Raw genomic sequence first — 18,383 nt, 5'->3', positions numbered from 1 at the left:
AATTAGCTATTACTGGTTAAGCTAGTTATTCTAAAAGCTATTTTTATGCTGGGAAAATATATATAATTTAGTAAAATATATATAATTAACTAAAGAATCTCACCGATAATCATGATGCGGTAATTGAAAGTATATGCTGAGTCCATTCACAATTAGCTATTACTGGTTAAGCTAGTTATTCTAAAAGCTATTTTTATGCTGGGAAAATATATATAATTTAGTAAAATATATATAATTAACTAAAGAATCTCACCGATAATCATGATGCGGTAATTGAAAGTATATGCTGAGTCCATTCACAATTAGCTATTACTGGTTAAGCTAGTTATTCTAAAAGCTATTTTTATGCTGGGAAAATATATATAATTTAGTAAAATATATATAATTAACTAAAGAATCTCACCGATAATCATGATGCGGTAATTGAAAGTATATGCTGAGTCCATTCACAATTAGCTATTACTGGTTAAGCTAGTTATTCTAAAAGCTATTTTTATGCTGGGAAAATATATATAATTTAGTAAAATATGTATAATTAACTAAAGAATCTCACCGATAATCATGATGCGGTAATTGAAAGTATATGCTGAGTCCATTCACAATTAGCTATTACTGGTTAAGCTAGTTATTCTAAAAGCTATTTTTATGCTTGGAAAATATATATAATTTAGTAAAATATATATAATTAACTAAAGAATCTCACCGATAATCATGATGCGGTAATTGAAAGTATATGCTGAGTCCATTAACAATTAGCTATTACTGGTTAAGCTAGTTATTCTAAAAGCTATTTTTATGCTGGGAAAATATATATAATTTAGTAAAATATATATAATTAACTAAAGAATCTCACCGATAATCATGATGCGGTAATTGAAAGTATATGCTGAGTCCATTCACAATTAGCTATTACTGGTTAAGCTAGTTATTCTAAAAGCTATTTTTATGCTGGGAAAATATATATAATTTAGTAAAATATATATAATTAACTAAAGAATCTCACCGATAATCATGATGCGGTAATTGAAAGTATATGCTGAGTCCATTCACAATTAGCTATTACTGGTTAAGCTAGTTATTCTAAAAGCTATTTTTATGCTGGGAAAATATATATAATTTAGTAAAATATATATAATTAACTAAAGAATCTCACCGATAATCATGATGCGGTAATTGAAAGTATATGCTGAGTCCATTCACAATTAGCTATTACTGGTTAAGCTAGTTATTCTAAAAGCTATTTTTATGCTGGGAAAATATATATAATTTAGTAAAATATTTATAATTAACTAAAGAATCTCACCGATAATCATGATGCGGTAATTGAAAGTATATGCTGAGTCCATTCACAATTAGCTATTACTGGTTAAGCTAGTTATTCTAAAAGCTATTTTTATGCTGGGAAAATATATATAATTTAGTAAAATATATATAATTAACTAAAGAATCTCACCGATAATCATGATGCGGTAATTGAAAGTATATGCTGAGTCCATTCACAATTAGCTATTACTGGTTAAGCTAGTTATTCTAAAAGCTATTTTTATGCTGGGAAAATATATATAATTTAGTAAAATATATATAATTAACTAAAGAATCTCACCGATAATCATGATGCGGTAATTGAAAGTATATGCTGAGTCCATTCACAATTAGCTATTACCGGTTAAGCTAGTTATTCTAAAAGCTATTTTTATGCTGGGAAAATATATATAATTTAGTAAAATATATATAATTAACTAAAGAATCTCACCGATAATCATGATGCGGTAATTGAAAGTATATGCTGAGTCCATTCACAATTAGCTATTACTGGTTAAGCTAGTTATTCTAAAAGCTATTTTTATGCTGGGAAAATATATATAATTTAGTAAAATATATATAATTAACTAAAGAATCTCACCGATAATCATGATGCGGTAATTGAAAGTATATGCTGAGTCCATTCACAATTAGCTATTACTGGTTAAGCTAGTTATTCTAAAAGCTATTTTTATGCTGGGAAAATATATATAATTTAGTAAAATATTTATAATTAACTAAAGAATCTCACCGATAATCATGATGCGGTAATTGAAAGTATATGCTGAGTCCATTCACAATTAGCTATTACTGGTTAAGCTAGTTATTCTAAAAGCTATTTTTATGCTGGGAAAATATATATAATTTAGTAAAATATATATAATTAACTAAAGAATCTCACCGATAATCATGATGCGGTAATTGAAAGTATATGCTGAGTCCATTCACAATTAGCTATTACTGGTTAAGCTAGTTATTCTAAAAGCTATTTTTATGCTGGGAAAATATATATAATTTAGTAAAATATATATAATTAACTAAAGAATCTCACCGATAATCATGATGCGGTAATTGAAAGTATATGCTGAGTCCATTCACAATTAGCTATTACTGGTTAAGCTAGTTATTCTAAAAGCTATTTTTATGCTGGGAAAATATATATAATTTAGTAAAATATATATAATTAACTAAAGAATCTCACCGATAATCATGATGCGGTAATTGAAAGTATATGCTGAGTCCATTCACAATTAGCTATTACTGGTTAAGCTAGTTATTCTAAAAGCTATTTTTATGCTGGGAAAATATATATAATTTAGTAAAATATATATAATTAACTAAAGAATCTCACCGATAATCATGATGCGGTAATTGAAAGTATATGCTGAGTCCATTCACAATTAGCTATTACTGGTTAAGCTAGTTATTCTAAAAGCTATTTTTATGCTGGGAAAATATATATAATTTAGTAAAATATATATAATTAACTAAAGAATCTCACCGATAATCATGATGCGGTAATTGAAAGTATATGCTGAGTCCATTCACAATTAGCTATTACTGGTTAAGCTAGTTATTCTAAAAGCTATTTTTATGCTGGGAAAATATATATAATTTAGTAAAATATATATAATTAACTAAAGAATCTCACCGATAATCATGATGCGGTAATTGAAAGTATATGCTGAGTCCATTCACAATTAGCTATTACTGGTTAAGCTAGTTATTCTAAAAGCTATTTTTATGCTGGGAAAATATATATAATTTAGTAAAATATATATAATTAATTAAAGAATCTCACCGATAATCATGATGCGGTAATTGAAAGTATATGCTGAGTCCATTCACAATTAGCTATTACTGGTTAAGCTAGTTATTCTAAAAGCTATTTTTATGCTGGGAAAATATATATAATTTAGTAAAATATATATAATTAACTAAAGAATCTCACCGATAATCATGATGCGGTAATTGAAAGTATATGCTGAGTCCCTTCACAATTAGCTATTACTGGTTAAGCTAGTTATTCTAAAAGCTATTTTTATGCTGGGAAAATATATATAATTTAGTAAAATATATATAATTAACTAAAGAATCTCACCGATAATCATGATGCGGTAATTGAAAGTATATGCTGAGTCCATTCACAATTAGCTATTACTGGTTAAGCTAGTTATTCTAAAAGCTATTTTTATGCTGGGAAAATATATATAATTTAGTAAAATATATATAATTAACTAAAGAATCTCACCGATAATCATGATGCGGTAATTGAAAGTATATGCTGAGTCCATTCACAATTAGCTATTACTGGTTAAGCTAGTTATTCTAAAAGCTATTTTTATGCTGGGAAAATATATATAATTTAGTAAAATATATATAATTAACTAAAGAATCTCACCGATAATCATGATGCGGTAATTGAAAGTATATGCTGAGTCCATTCACAATTAGCTATTACTGGTTAAGCTAGTTATTCTAAAAGCTATTTTTATACTGGGAAAATATATATAATTTAGTAAAATATATATAATTAACTAAAGAATCTCACCGATAATCATGATGCGGTAATTGAAAGTATATGCTGAGTCCATTCACAATTAGCTATTACTGGTTAAGCTAGTTATTCTAAAAGCTATTTTTATGCTGGGAAAATATATATAATTTAGTAAAATATATATAATTAACTAAAGAATCTCACCGATAATCATGATGCGGTAATTGAAAGTATATGCTGAGTCCATTCACAATTAGCTATTACTGGTTAAGCTAGTTATTCTAAAAGCTATTTTTATGCTGGGAAAATATATATAATTTAGTAAAATATATATAATTAATTAAAGAATCTCACCGATAATCATGATGCGGTAATTGAAAGTATATGCTGAGTCCATTCACAATTAGCTATTACTGGTTAAGCTAGTTATTCTAAAAGCTATTTTTATGCTGGGAAAATATATATAATTTAGTAAAATATATATAATTAACTAAAGAATCTCACCGATAATCATGATGCGGTAATTGAAAGTATATGCTGAGTCCATTCACAATTAGCTATTACTGGTTAAGCTAGTTATTCTAAAAGCTATTTTTATGCTGGGAAAATATATATAATTTAGTAAAATATATATAATTAACTAAAGAATCTCACCGATAATCATGATGCGGTAATTGAAAGTATATGCTGAGTCCATTCACAATTAGCTATTACTGGTTAAGCTAGTTATTCTAAAAGCTATTTTTATGCTGGGAAAATATATATAATTTAGTAAAATATATATAATTAACTAAAGAATCTCACCGATAATCATGATGCGGTAATTGAAAGTATATGCTGAGTCCATTCACAATTAGCTATTACTGGTTAAGCTAGTTATTCTAAAAGCTATTTTTATGCTGGGAAAATATATATAATTTAGTAAAATATATATAATTAACTAAAGAATCTCACCGATAATCATGATGCGGTAATTGAAAGTATATGCTGAGTCCCTTCACAATTAGCTATTACTGGTTAAGCTAGTTATTCTAAAAGCTATTTTTATGCTGGGAAAATATATATAATTTAGTAAAATATATATAATTAACTAAAGAATCTCACCGATAATCATGATGCGGTAATTGAAAGTATATGCTGAGTCCATTCACAATTAGCTATTACTGGTTAAGCTAGTTATTCTAAAAGCTATTTTTATGCTGGGAAAATATATATAATTTAGTAAAATATATATAATTAACTAAAGAATCTCACCGATAATCATGATGCGGTAATTGAAAGTATATGCTGAGTCCATTCACAATTAGCTATTACTGGTTAAGCTAGTTATTCTAAAAGCTATTTTTATGCTGGGAAAATATATATAATTTAGTAAAATATATATAATTAACTAAAGAATCTCACCGATAATCATGATGCGGTAATTGAAAGTATATGCTGAGTCCATTCACAATTAGCTATTACTGGTTAAGCTAGTTATTCTAAAAGCTATTTTTATGCTGGGAAAATATATATAATTTAGTAAAATATATATAATTAACTAAAGAATCTCACCGATAATCATGATGCGGTAATTGAAAGTATATGCTGAGTCCATTCACAATTAGCTATTACTGGTTAAGCTAGTTATTCTAAAAGCTATTTTTATGCTGGGAAAATATATATAATTTAGTAAAATATATATAATTAACTAAAGAATCTCACCGATAATCATGATGCGGTAATTGAAAGTATATGCTGAGTCCATTCACAATTAGCTATTACTGGTTAAGCTAGTTATTCTAAAAGCTATTTTTATGCTGGGAAAATATATATAATTTAGTAAAATATATATAATTAACTAAAGAATCTCACCGATAATCATGATGCGGTAATTGAAAGTATATGCTGAGTCCATTCACAATTAGCTATTACTGGTTAAGCTAGTTATTCTAAAAGCTATTTTTATGCTGGGAAAATATATATAATTTAGTAAAATATATATAATTAACTAAAGAATCTCACCGATAATCATGATGCGGTAATTGAAAGTATATGCTGAGTCCATTCACAATTAGCTATTACTGGTTAAGCTAGTTATTCTAAAAGCTATTTTTATGCTGGGAAAATATATATAATTTAGTAAAATATTTATAATTAACTAAAGAATCTCACCGATAATCATGATGCGGTAATTGAAAGTATATGCTGAGTCCATTCACAATTAGCTATTACTGGTTAAGCTAGTTATTCTAAAAGCTATTTTTATGCTGGGAAAATATATATAATTTAGTAAAATATATATAATTAACTAAAGAATCTCACCGATAATCATGATGCGGTAATTGAAAGTATATGCTGAGTCCATTCACAATTAGCTATTACTGGTTAAGCTAGTTATTCTAAAAGCTATTTTTATGCTGGGAAAAATTTAATGAATAAAATGAGGTTTGATTTAAAGATCATGTTCTAATATTTATATTATATTTAAGATATTTTGAAAGCGTAAGATTGCGGCTACAAAGCGCTTAGAAAGAAGTTGTGAAGGAGTACGGCAAAAATACTTGCGTGCAAATTTTAAATGAAGGGCGAGTGCGAATTATTAACTATTGTCACCACTTGGCAAGAGATTATTTATTTATTAAAATAATAAGCAATAAAAGAACTAATAGCACTATCTGAAAGTCATGTCGCAAATGAACAGAGGGGCACAGCATATCGCTTTTTCAAACATCAAATAAATAAATTTTGTATAAACTTGTTCAACAAATTAATTGTATTAATAAAGCAATTACATCGACATGTTAGTAAACCAATATTCTACGAAGAATAATTTTCTTTAGCTTTGGTCTATAATAAATCAATTTAACTTGGCTGTTGAAAAAATTCCCGATAGCTTGTTTTAAGACTCCAATTCTGTCTCAACGCAAAAAAGTTGATGACAGCAACTTAGCGACGCTAAGTTGCTGTATTTTCAGTATGAAATGCTTTTTTGCTACCGCAAAGGTAGAAATGATTTTGAATAAGTGAAAACAATATGCGCTGTTTGCAGAGATTATTCTCAATGAAAGAACTGGACACAAACAGTTGCGAAATCGCGGATTCACTTTTAAAGTATTCCAGTAGAACATCCGCAGTCAATGACTACAAAATTAAAGTGCTGATCGCAAATAACCAACTTATTTCCTCTGGATTAGCAAAACAAGAAAACTTTGCATGTAACGATTTATTGGGAATTTAAGAGGACTTGGCTTCGGAAGGTAAGTTGATATTTGGATGTATCATAAGTTAAAGGCAAAAACTCTATATGGTCCATATCTGCAAGAGTGATTTATTATACAAACATAACGAAAGAGCTTCGTGCTTGAAATTCATGAAGATATTGAAAGGCAAAATGTAAAAAGATCCTCTGTAGCAATGATTATCTAAAACTGTCTTGATATTATTCGAATGAACTTCCATCACCTACCCTGAAGGTATCCCATCCCAGGAAGTACTACTAGTGTGACTGTAAGGGTAATGACTATTACGAGATACTACTGCCTAACCTAACAATATATTCGGTTAAACAGAGGTAATTAAACCATTGATCAGAAGTTCTCAGAATTAAGCAATTGTAAAGTGTTAGCCTTACAATAGGATAATGCTATGTCACGTATTTTTGGCCAACTGGCGGAACATATTGGAGTTTACCTGGTTTGTTTTAAGTTCCCTCCATGACCCACCGAGGGACGCTCTCAGACATGGGGGTGAGACATTTGCGGTATGGTGATTGGTTCTCTCCACCCAGGTGAGTATGGATACAAAGGGTGTAGGGCTGGCTAACTCCTACCGATGACGGGCATCCTATGGGAGAGGTTGTACCGTGTCACTGGAAGTCCATAATCACTGGAAGTCAACCTCAGTTCTCGCCAATATTATTGAGGCTGTTCGGTTATTCAGATTTTTCTGCGTGCCTCGGGGTAAGTTGGAATAATCATTTTGGGAATCCTCCGTATATAGTGTTGACGTCTTCACTTTCGAAGAAGAATCAGTCCCGTTTTTTGCAAAATTTGTAAAATCAGAATTTTTTTGGAGGGCTGGGGGAGGACTGTGAACACTATCTTGAATAGCTTTTAGTAAAAATCTTTGGATTCGCTGTTAGTGTGAGTGAATGAAGGATGGCAAATGATTCCAAAGGATGGCCAATGATTCTAAAATAAAATCATGCTTAGACTGTTAAATAAACTCATCGGTAGTACAAAAAGAAATCTTTTCAATTAATCCCAAAATTTGGTGGAGATATTCCGAACAATCTGATAAAAATAAAAAGCCGGAAAATATAATATACAACCTAACAAGAAAAGTTATAAAATTTTAGAACTAAGTTAAAAAGTTATAAATTGATAAAATTTTAAATTTCTGATAAATATAAGACTTTATGATAATTCATAATTTACGAAATTAAAAACTTACCATTGATCCTTCGTCTATTGAATCTATACTGAGCACTGTAACATGAAACCGAACAATGGTCGGGGTTTGCTCTGAAAGACAGAAAACACTTTGCAATCGTAGTTTTCATCAAGTATTTTCAGAAAACAAATGAGAGCTAAATGTATTTATTGTCTTCAGACCATATAAGTAAATTCAGTATTCAACAGAATTTTTGATCTTTGGTAGAAGTTATTTTTATGAGTAAAATTAAATTTATTTAAAATTAAATCTGAAACGAAGAGCCTCAGTTACGAAGAACAAATTGATTTTTTTATAACATTTATATAAAAATTTATAGTTGTAAACTCTAATGTATTAAAACAGTTTTTGTTGATACACTTTCTTTATATACACACACACACACACACAAAATCCCCGATAACTACTTTTTGTTGAAAATCAAGAATATTATAAAAGCATGAAATCTATTTTGTAAAGATGTATTTTACTATTGGATGTTTTATTGATTTGAAAATAAGCAAGTGTTAGAAAAGTAAAAATGTTCAGTTGTAAAATGTCTTTTACTTGCAGCTCTTCAGTACTGTTCTTCCTAGTTTGAGATAAAACTTATTTTTAATGGTCGCATCCCACACTGGCCTGAAAGGAAAATAGTTCATTCGGATCGCTGCAAGAGATGTATTTTATTTCTTCAATGTAAATAAGGGTTCAAATATTTGAACATACCAGAAGATAATTCCATTTTCTTCAAATCTTCTCAGCGAAGTGTTTTAAAGTTTAAAGCTCGAGTTTTTTACATTCTTTCCTTCATATAAATTTCACAAAATATTGTGATTGCTTACATTACTATATCAGAGCATATCGGAAATTTATTAACTTTAGTCTAACGAAAAATCATATAAAATAATATTTATAAACTTATAATTTTAGAAATTTTTTAAAAAAGTATTTTATTTGTTACCATTTACTAAGATTTTGCCCAATTATTCATTATTTAATCTCAGTTATGTAAAGCATTCTAAAAACTATATTAATAATAAAGTAAAATGAGTATGTGTTGGTGTACTATAGGACAGAACAAAAAACAGAGAACTATCAAACTGACTCATATATACATATATTATCCGAGGAATTTTTCACGTTTTCCAACTTTCCACTGAAAATATATACGCCACAAAAATAAATTTTACTCCATCTTAAAATTAAAAAAAAAAAAAAAAAGATATCTGTTCAAGGATACCCATTTATATGCCGTACAATTTTTCTCTACTTTAGTTATTTCTCTAAAAGGTTTTATGCAGATTTTATAACAATAGGCTCATTCTTGCAATAAAACTCAACCTACTTTCATTGTTACTATAAATACTTCCTCAAGAGTTTCTCTTCTCATTTTGAAGATCGTGGTATCCAGAAAGATAAGCTCCTGCTCAGCCTAAGTTCTATTATTAAAAACAGATGCTTAATGAGATCACTGGTTGGACGCGGTGAAGCGACCTTTTTAACGGAAGACCTCAAACCTCGGTCAATTGCCATAATATATCATTAAAAAAAAAACCCTCAGCTACTTCGACCCTGTATAATGATGAAAGTAGGTGGATGCTGCTTATTTTTCCATGGTGTGTAAATATTTTCTCTTTAAACTATGCTTTTAATAAAATTTTTGGAATTTTGTTAGAATGACAATCAAATTTTGATTTTTCAAGTAAGCAATGATAGAAGTTTTAAAAAGGTATTTTCAACATTGCTGCTCTTTCCTGTAATGTAATGGATTGTATGAAAATATATTATCATTCTTATAGCAAAAAAATTGGCTACTTTTTTTGTGGTGCTCTGAACCTATTGCTGAATTTGAGAAATTTCGATTAAATAATTTTTTGAGAGATTACATGAATGGTGAAACATATCCTATAATGTTCACAAACTTTAATGTTTTATTTAACATTTAAGTTTGTGTGCATTCATCTTCCTATCCTTATATTTTTAAGGAATAGATTTCGTTTCAGCAAAAAAGTTATTTTATGGGTTGACCACTTCTATTTTAAAGTGAAGCTCTATTTTTTAATAAAATGACTGGAAATAAATGGGATGCGTAGAATAGAGAAGTAAACAATGTAAAACTTCTGAAATAATACGAATTTTATGATTTTTGACATTCAAAGTTCCAAAATACTTTGCCCAGACAGCCATTAACAGCAAGCAACATAAAATATTTGTTTTGAAATTCTTCACAACCAGTAAATGCAACGAATCAGCTAATCGCCCCATTCAGTTAGTTAAAAATAAAGAAAAGTTTAGAATTTTTAATAGTAATGAATTCATTAAAATGTAATTTTCAATTTAATTTAAATTTCTTCATTGAAAATTTTTCCACTTAAAAAATATGTTTCATTTGTTCATTAAATTCAAAATTAATTTCAAAAAGGTGATTGTCTTATTTTTTATAAATATGTAGTTTTAAGTTTAGCATATGTTGTGTGATATTTAAGTCTATATAATAATAATGGAGTTGCAAGTTTGTATTAAATAAATAAATATATTCAATTTCAAATAAATCTTCGAAAGTGCTATTATTCAATGAAAATAGAAAGCCCGATTTTCACCTACATAATATGTGTGTTGTATTTCAAACATGGCAGCAGGTTGACAGAGACGCGCTTCGTTAAGTGGCGTTTAATCCTTTGCAGTCACCACCTGAAGCTAAGTATGCTAATTTAAACCCTAACGGAGTTATAGAATTCGCGTTAACTCCAGCTCTTCTAACCAATCCAGTTTGCCATCCGGTGTGGTCGACAATTAATTTACCCTTGAAATAAGCAGCAACAACGAACCTAGTTCGCATATCATATTTCTCAAATTTCCTATGCTGGTAATGCTTGCAAAAATAATTCTGATGGAAATGTAGATCAAATTCTATCGTAAGAATACAGAGAGTTTCCCTTCGGACTTCCCATTTCCACATATAGATGCTATTATAAATCAAATCTTTACTGATTATTCCTATGTATTTTACGTTCAAGTCTATTGGATCAACATCGATAAAAATGTCTTAAAAGTATTCAAAATATTCTTTTGATGTTCCTCTTTAAAAAATTCTGAAGCGAGTATAGTATTCAAGCAATAATTAGAATTATTGCCGAGTTAATAATAATAATAATAAAAAAACTGGTACGAGTTGCCATATCCTCAAAGCTAAGGTGCATTGAATGAACACACTTAGCAGATGTTGATACTGACCACTCCAAAAAAAATCCTGAAAATTGTAAAGTTATTGCTATCGCTTATGTTGCACAGTTACATTTCGAAAAATGCATTTACTGTGCTGGCATCGCATTTGTTATGGCAGAAAAATTTGGATATTCTTCTGGCCTTTTTATTTTCGCATTTATTTCATGCGAATGATTTTGAAGACTACAAGGTCTCATGTGCCAAACAGCATGAAACAATTGATGATTTTATACATATATAAAAGAATTTCATATCAATAATGTTAAAATGAAGAACATCTTAAAATGAACTCGACTTCATATTAAATTGTAAAAAAGAAGAGCAGGAACTGATAATAAAACTTAATTGATGATATCCATCCAATAAATCGCATAGTTTCAAATGCATGAATTATTTTATTTAACAGGAAATGTATGTCACCTGTCGGGATAATGGAGGCTTATTTCAATAATATTAATTATTTTTGCATAACACAGATAAGGGTAAATTTTAACTTCTTCTTATTTAAATACTTAACTACTTCTTATTAAATACTTCAAATTCAGTTCTATTAATAGACAACTTAAAAAGAATTGGCAGTATTGAGTTGAACATGGATCATCACTTTAAAAGATGTTTGATTTCTTACTTGATAGCAAAGCTTTTGCGTTAAAAGTAACTTCTCTCCTGCTTTATCATCATAGTTGATTGAAAGTGTGCCAATATAGCATGAGATTCGAAAACACCAACTTACGCAAGTAGGCATTTATTCAAAAGCAATTTTAGTATCATTCGAGACTTAAATCTGTATTCTCATATAATATTCGTGTTACTAATTTTCAACTAATACTTGCTTTTAATAAATCGTTAAATAAAAAACAGATAAAAAAGTTTTTTTTTTTTTTTTTTTTTTGTAAAATATGCAGGATTTTTCACATCAATGACATCAATAGCAAATATTATAATTTCATTGTAAACAATAGTAGAGAAAAATTTAATACAACTTTATTAAATTAAAAAAATAATTTAATGAGAAGGATTACAGTTTGCGTACAAAAATCTTTTTCTGATGTAGCATACTGTCGTCACATAGATAATACTCATGCCATTATGACCAGTGACATTCATACAATTATTATTTCTCTCCTTTATGAAACAATCATTTTACTTATTTTTATTTCGTTCCCATTGGAAGCAATGAAGACGGAGTTGACGACTCGATGCAATAAAGCGAAGATACAATTGAAAAAATTGAGATAGCTATTTGGGGCAATCGAACACACATCAGTGGCGGAGGGCATGCTTCATAGCATCTGATTCGAAATGAACTGTTGTATGAATGGATGTTCATAGGACCAAATAAGATATATAAGGCAATTTTAATTTATAAGAAGAAATTTTGAGAAACGTGTTTAGTATGAAGCAGAAAGAGATTCCGTTTATTTTTCTAGATATTATTATTCAGAAGAAAGTTAGGTATGGAGTTATGGAGGAAGTTAGGTTAGGAGATTCCATTTATAATGGATGCAATTATTTTAATTTTCCCTGTGTAGTAAATAGAAAAACGCATTTTTAATTTCCACGTAGCATAGATTATACAACAGTATGGCGCCCACTGTTTAATATTAAAGCTGTTAAAAACTAATGTAACATGTTCTAAAACGTAAAGAAAGTCATAAACTCTTTATACATATTTGAAAACATAATGAATCGTCATTTTTTCGCTCATATAAAGTTTAAACATCCTACCTTTAACATATATGCACGTCATAAATTGATAATAACATAATTTGTTTCAAATCTGTATTTTAGATAAAAATGCACTAACGAATGTCAAAATACTAATTATATAACTTTAAAATAAAAATAGTTTTAAAAAACATTTTTACTATTATGCTAAAAAGTAGTTTTGAAATATTTTAATTTACTTTTATTCTTTAAATCATTATTTATTTTTTATAAGTATCAATAATTATATTTTTTTCAAATTTACTATCAGAGAGCACCACGTACATTAAATGAAATTTTTATTAGATGAATCGATTAAATAATAATTATATTATTAAAAAATTTAAAATTAAAAAAATGATTTTTTTTTGTCCAAATGCACTTTTTCCACACTATATTGGCAGTCATTCGATGAAAAACTGAATGGCTACTTCTAAATTTTTACTAAACAAATTTAATTTTTCATGCATACAATTTTTCATTTTTTTAATTAATAATAATACTCTCTATGACTGATGTACTTGAATTTGTTCAGTCTACGTTGTGCACATAGTCAACAAGTTCTAAGAAATGAAACACAACTACGAATTCGAATTAAAAACAAAAGAATATAATTAATATTTCAAAATGTCATTAGTAAAAGCACATTATTACTAAAAATTGTTATGGCAGTCTAACACTAAAAGATGTTACAAATATCTTTATTTATATTTCAACATTCAACAAGCATTGAATGGAAATAATTGTATTTGCCTCATTCGAATGGATGGTATAGGAATAAATGTACATTTCAACATTCATTGTTGCGTTATTTCAAAAAAATAAAATAATTCTCTAGTATTGGTTTTTAACAAAAATAAAAATTGAATCCTTGTTAATTAGATGCTGCATGAAGGATTAGGGGGGGGGGGAATAGGATTTTCGTTTTACATAATATGAGCATCATAATTACCGTTTCCTTTCGGCGGCTGCAGGTTGTCGTACTCTTCAGGAGTCGGGGGAAGAATGGTGTTAAAGTCTAAGCTCTGGAACCTGCGAAATAATAATAATAATAATAAATGATGAAAATGAATCTTACGCGAAAAAAAAGGTGAGAGATGTTCAGTTCAGGGAAAGGTTCATTAACATGTTCAGTATACAGCTTGGTTCAATCGAGTTGGCGACTGACCTTCGACCTTAGAAAGACGAGTGTATTTGCTGATAAGAAGAAAGTATGAGACAAGTGTAAAGGTAATGGAAACATAGTAAGTTATAATAAAAACTATAGCTTTCAATTGTGTGTTGTTAAACATCAGAATACACCTAGATCGATTAAACCAACGTTTAAATACATCAAATGAAACTCATCTGATGTTACGCAATTATTTCGCCATACCCGCCAACTCGTCGGAACCTGCCTATACGCTGAATGTTCCTGGGGGAGTCAAATGTCGTTAGGCGTCCTAAATTTTTAAGTAGATCCATTATACAGAGACAGATCGCTTGTGCATGGGGAAATTCGATAGGAAGCACAAAATACGACCTTTAAAGGGATTATAACAATAATACAAAAGTTCTTGCAGCAAATGGATCTTTCAAGATTGGCCACGTGAAGGAAGTTCTGTTTTGAAGAGAGAGTTGTGTATAATTGGCATTTGCATGCCGATACCGGACAGAATGATACAGACAACGTATGGAAAGATGATTTCGAAGAATATTTGTTTGGGCCGTACCTGCTGTGAGTGAGACGGGAGAGCTCATCGAGTAGATGACTGCAGGAAAAGATGCCAACCCATCTGATGTCTCTTGTAATATTCATTGTTGCATCTTCATTTCAACTCCTCAAGTAGGTGCAAATGATTTTTTGATTTTTAAATTCGAAATGAAAATGAATCCTCTGATCTTCGTTTTAAATGTATTGTAACTGTGTCATATTTTGCAACAGTAATTATAATCTATCGAAACATAATTGTATTATATTTTTAAAAAAATCAGATTGAAGTAGCGAAGAGCTATTTTTAAAATTCGCGTTCTTCTTTGCATTATATTTATCTTTAGATAATGTTTTTTTTCAATTATGTGACTTTTGAATAACGTACGTAGTATTTGATCGCAATAATGTACTGGATCATAATACGTAATAATCGTAAAGCATGTGTAATCAAAATGATTAGCAAGTCATTTATAGTCAGTGAAAATAAAGAGACGATATTAAATTTGTCATTCTTAATACATTAACTCTCACTTATATAATCCATGACTGATTTGAATTGTAAAAAGCTTAAAATGAGCATAATTGTCCCATCCCAAAATAGTTTCAAAACAATTATTTTTTTAATTTGTAAAAATGATTCAATAGCATCATTTCCCTTCACATTTTTAAGCTTCAGTAAGAAAAATGTGCTGCTGGTAATAATATAGAAAATGATTTAATTCAACCTCTTAAAGAAAACTTTTAGACGATGAAATCACAAGATAGATAATTCTTAGCCAAATTCTTTGGAACCAAATTCCTTACCCATTAATATTCTTAACCGATAAATGTCCCAGGACAAAAGTTATATGATTTATACAGCTGAAAAATGAATATCTTAAAAAAATCACTATAAGAAAACAATACTTGTAAATAATATTTTTCACTCATTCCTCTATTGTATTCTCTATTGTTCATAGGAATTGGTTTTATATTAAAATACGTTTAGAAGGGTTATTAATAATAACTTCTAATTTAAAAGGTACTGCCGCGGAATCGTTACAACAAGCATAAAAGATTTTGAATTCCTATTTTGAAATATTTTACATTTATTTAATTAACAATTACAATATTTTTGTGATGAAAATAACAAATGAACATTAAAATCACCCATTTATTTGGATCCTTTTTTCATTCAAATTTGAATTCTACGAAAATGTTTCTATGGCCAAAAATGCATAAAAGGATATAAACAGAAAGAATTACTTACGGAGAAACTTCCAGAAGAATGAAAGATTGAATCAGCCAAAATAAAGCGGATTGATGGAAAACAAACCGCATCTTGGCATTGAGACAATGTTCCTTCAGATTCCACACTCATTTACCTGGTAAAAGATAGAAAAATGTGTCATTCGATAGAAAAAGGCTTCTTATAATCGTATTTTATTTCACATGAATAAATAAAAGATAAAAAATTAAAGCATATTCGATTGCTTTTGTTGGATTCTTCTTACCAAGAATTTGTACTACGCGAATTCTTGAAAAACTTACCCAACGCAAAAAAAAAAAAAAAAAAAAAATCATTTAAAAAGATAAAAATATACACAAAACAAGAATACAAAAGATACTTGTAGGTCATCTCAAATGCTTAAGAAATATGAACATATTAATAAATAAGTAAATAAAGCCTAAACATACGTAGTCATATTTTTGAAAAGAGGCAACAATTACAAAAACTATCCAAAATTTGAAAAGACATATTCAGAAAATACAAAAACTGTCATTTTGGTGAAACAATTACTTCGAAAATAACCACACAAATTATTAAATAGTATTCATTTATAAATATTCAATGCAACTGGCATTAGTCTCAGGTATCATTTTCCACTGTCCAAATTTAACTAGCACTTCATTATCAGTCTTAAGGCTTGAATGGCTGCAGTCATTCTGGTTTTTTGTTCGTCAATATCCAACAGAAGTACACGAAAAAACGTTTGAAATGTCATGTATCTCCAAAGAAACGTAATTGCTTGCGGTGACATTAGGATTTCTTTTGGGACAAGAATGATCTCGATGTCTTTGCGGTCGGTTCTGTTAAACTATTCGGTACTTTAACAGTAAGTACTTGAAGAAAGAATGGGTGAATTCTTTGTCTCTGGCTTCAACAGAGGATTCAACAACATGATGACTCGCAGGATAACGATCAAGAGCGTTTGATTAAAGAGAAACTATTTATTTATTTATTTACAATCACTCTATTTTATTGCTGCTCAGGTGACTATTTACAAAATCTTTTATCATAAAGCTGTTAACTAATACAATGATATTTAAAAACATCTACGTTTATAATATTATCTGTAATCTTTCAAAAAGTAATTTAGTTGTCCATTCAATGGCTCTTATGATAGGAGAATAAAAAAACTGTTGGATGAAGGTTCGCTTCACTAGAGGATAATGGGTGGTATTTTTGTATTTTTGGCAATGGAATGCACCTTTTATGGAATGGGTTGATGCATGGTCTTGTTTTTATTACCATTTTTGTTTTTTTCGAAGAATAAACTATTCCAATGTAAGAACACCTATGACCTTTAGAAATGACTTAATAATTAAAAAAAATATGAAAAACTCAATTCACGAAAATATAAACATTTTTTTAATGTAATTGTTTCGAAATCTTTTTTATTATTTTAAAATTACAAAACTTTTAGTAATATTGACACATTTCCGAATTTTGTTCACTATTTTCATTAAAATAAATGGAAGTTTTGAAATTTACTTTGTAGTTTTTACAATGCTTTACAGTAAAAAAAAAAGTCAAAATTTTTCGATGAAATGTTAAAAGAATGATCCATTTTTATATTCTGTCCTTTTATTTTATCAATGTTTACTCAATTTATATAAAAAATTTCTATGACCTGATTTTTTTCCTCTGTAAATGACATTTATTTTCTAGCTTACCAAGAGTAATCAAATTTTCAGTAAAAGCGTACGGAATTTATTCAGTAGCGGCTGAGGTCTTTAAGTATTCTTTTCAGTAACGTTCCGAATATTTGCATTTAGCTCCAGGTATTCTGGAGCTTCTACCAAATAAGTAGGAAAAAAAAACTAAGAAGGCAATGATAAGATGACTTCGAAATTGAAGTTTCCGATACTTGAAGATTCCAGACTATTTATAGAATGCCTAATAAATGAAGTCTCACACTTCCATAATGCAGACTCAACCAGAGGCCTTTTTTTTAACATTTCCGTAAAATTGCATTTTACTTTTATGTAAATGCACCGTGCTGTTTTTATCGGTAAGAAAAGATTAAATCAATCGAAACAATTTATTTCAATGTAATGAATGAAATATCAGTTAAAAGAGCTAGAATTTTTTCAAGTCTATGTTCGGCATGACACTGGATGATTTCTTCAGCATGAATAAGAGTTGAACGCTCACATTCAGGGACATCATTTTCCTGATACCTAATAATTAAGAGATTCTTTAAAAAATCAGTTGATTTCGCTCAAATCTATTTTATTCAAAAAATGTTATACAATTCAATAATAAAAATATATTATTTCTAT

The 18,383-nt window shown here is 28.7% G+C and overlaps 1 protein-coding gene across 1 annotated transcript in view; it reads right to left on the bottom strand.

The window, feature by feature from the left end:
• The window catches only part of LOC129988514 (glycine receptor subunit alpha-2-like), a 39,417-nt gene extending 23,228 nt beyond the window's left edge, over positions 1-16,189 (bottom strand). Inside the window, exons 1-3 of the mRNA XM_056096759.1 lie at positions 16,087-16,189; positions 14,097-14,176; positions 8,234-8,304 (exon numbers count right to left, since the gene is read on the bottom strand). Of these exons, the coding sequence (XP_055952734.1) occupies positions 8,234-8,304; positions 14,097-14,176; positions 16,087-16,157 (222 nt within the window). The 5' untranslated portion in view covers positions 16,158-16,189. The remainder of the gene's footprint in view (positions 1-8,233; positions 8,305-14,096; positions 14,177-16,086) is intronic.
• Between the last annotated feature and the right edge of the window lie 2,194 nt (positions 16,190-18,383).

This window comes from Argiope bruennichi, chromosome 10, assembly GCF_947563725.1.
Source record: "Argiope bruennichi chromosome 10, qqArgBrue1.1, whole genome shotgun sequence".
Classification (NCBI taxonomy): Eukaryota; Metazoa; Arthropoda; class Arachnida; order Araneae; family Araneidae; genus Argiope; species Argiope bruennichi.
This window is presented reverse-complemented; position numbering and strand designations above follow the sequence as displayed.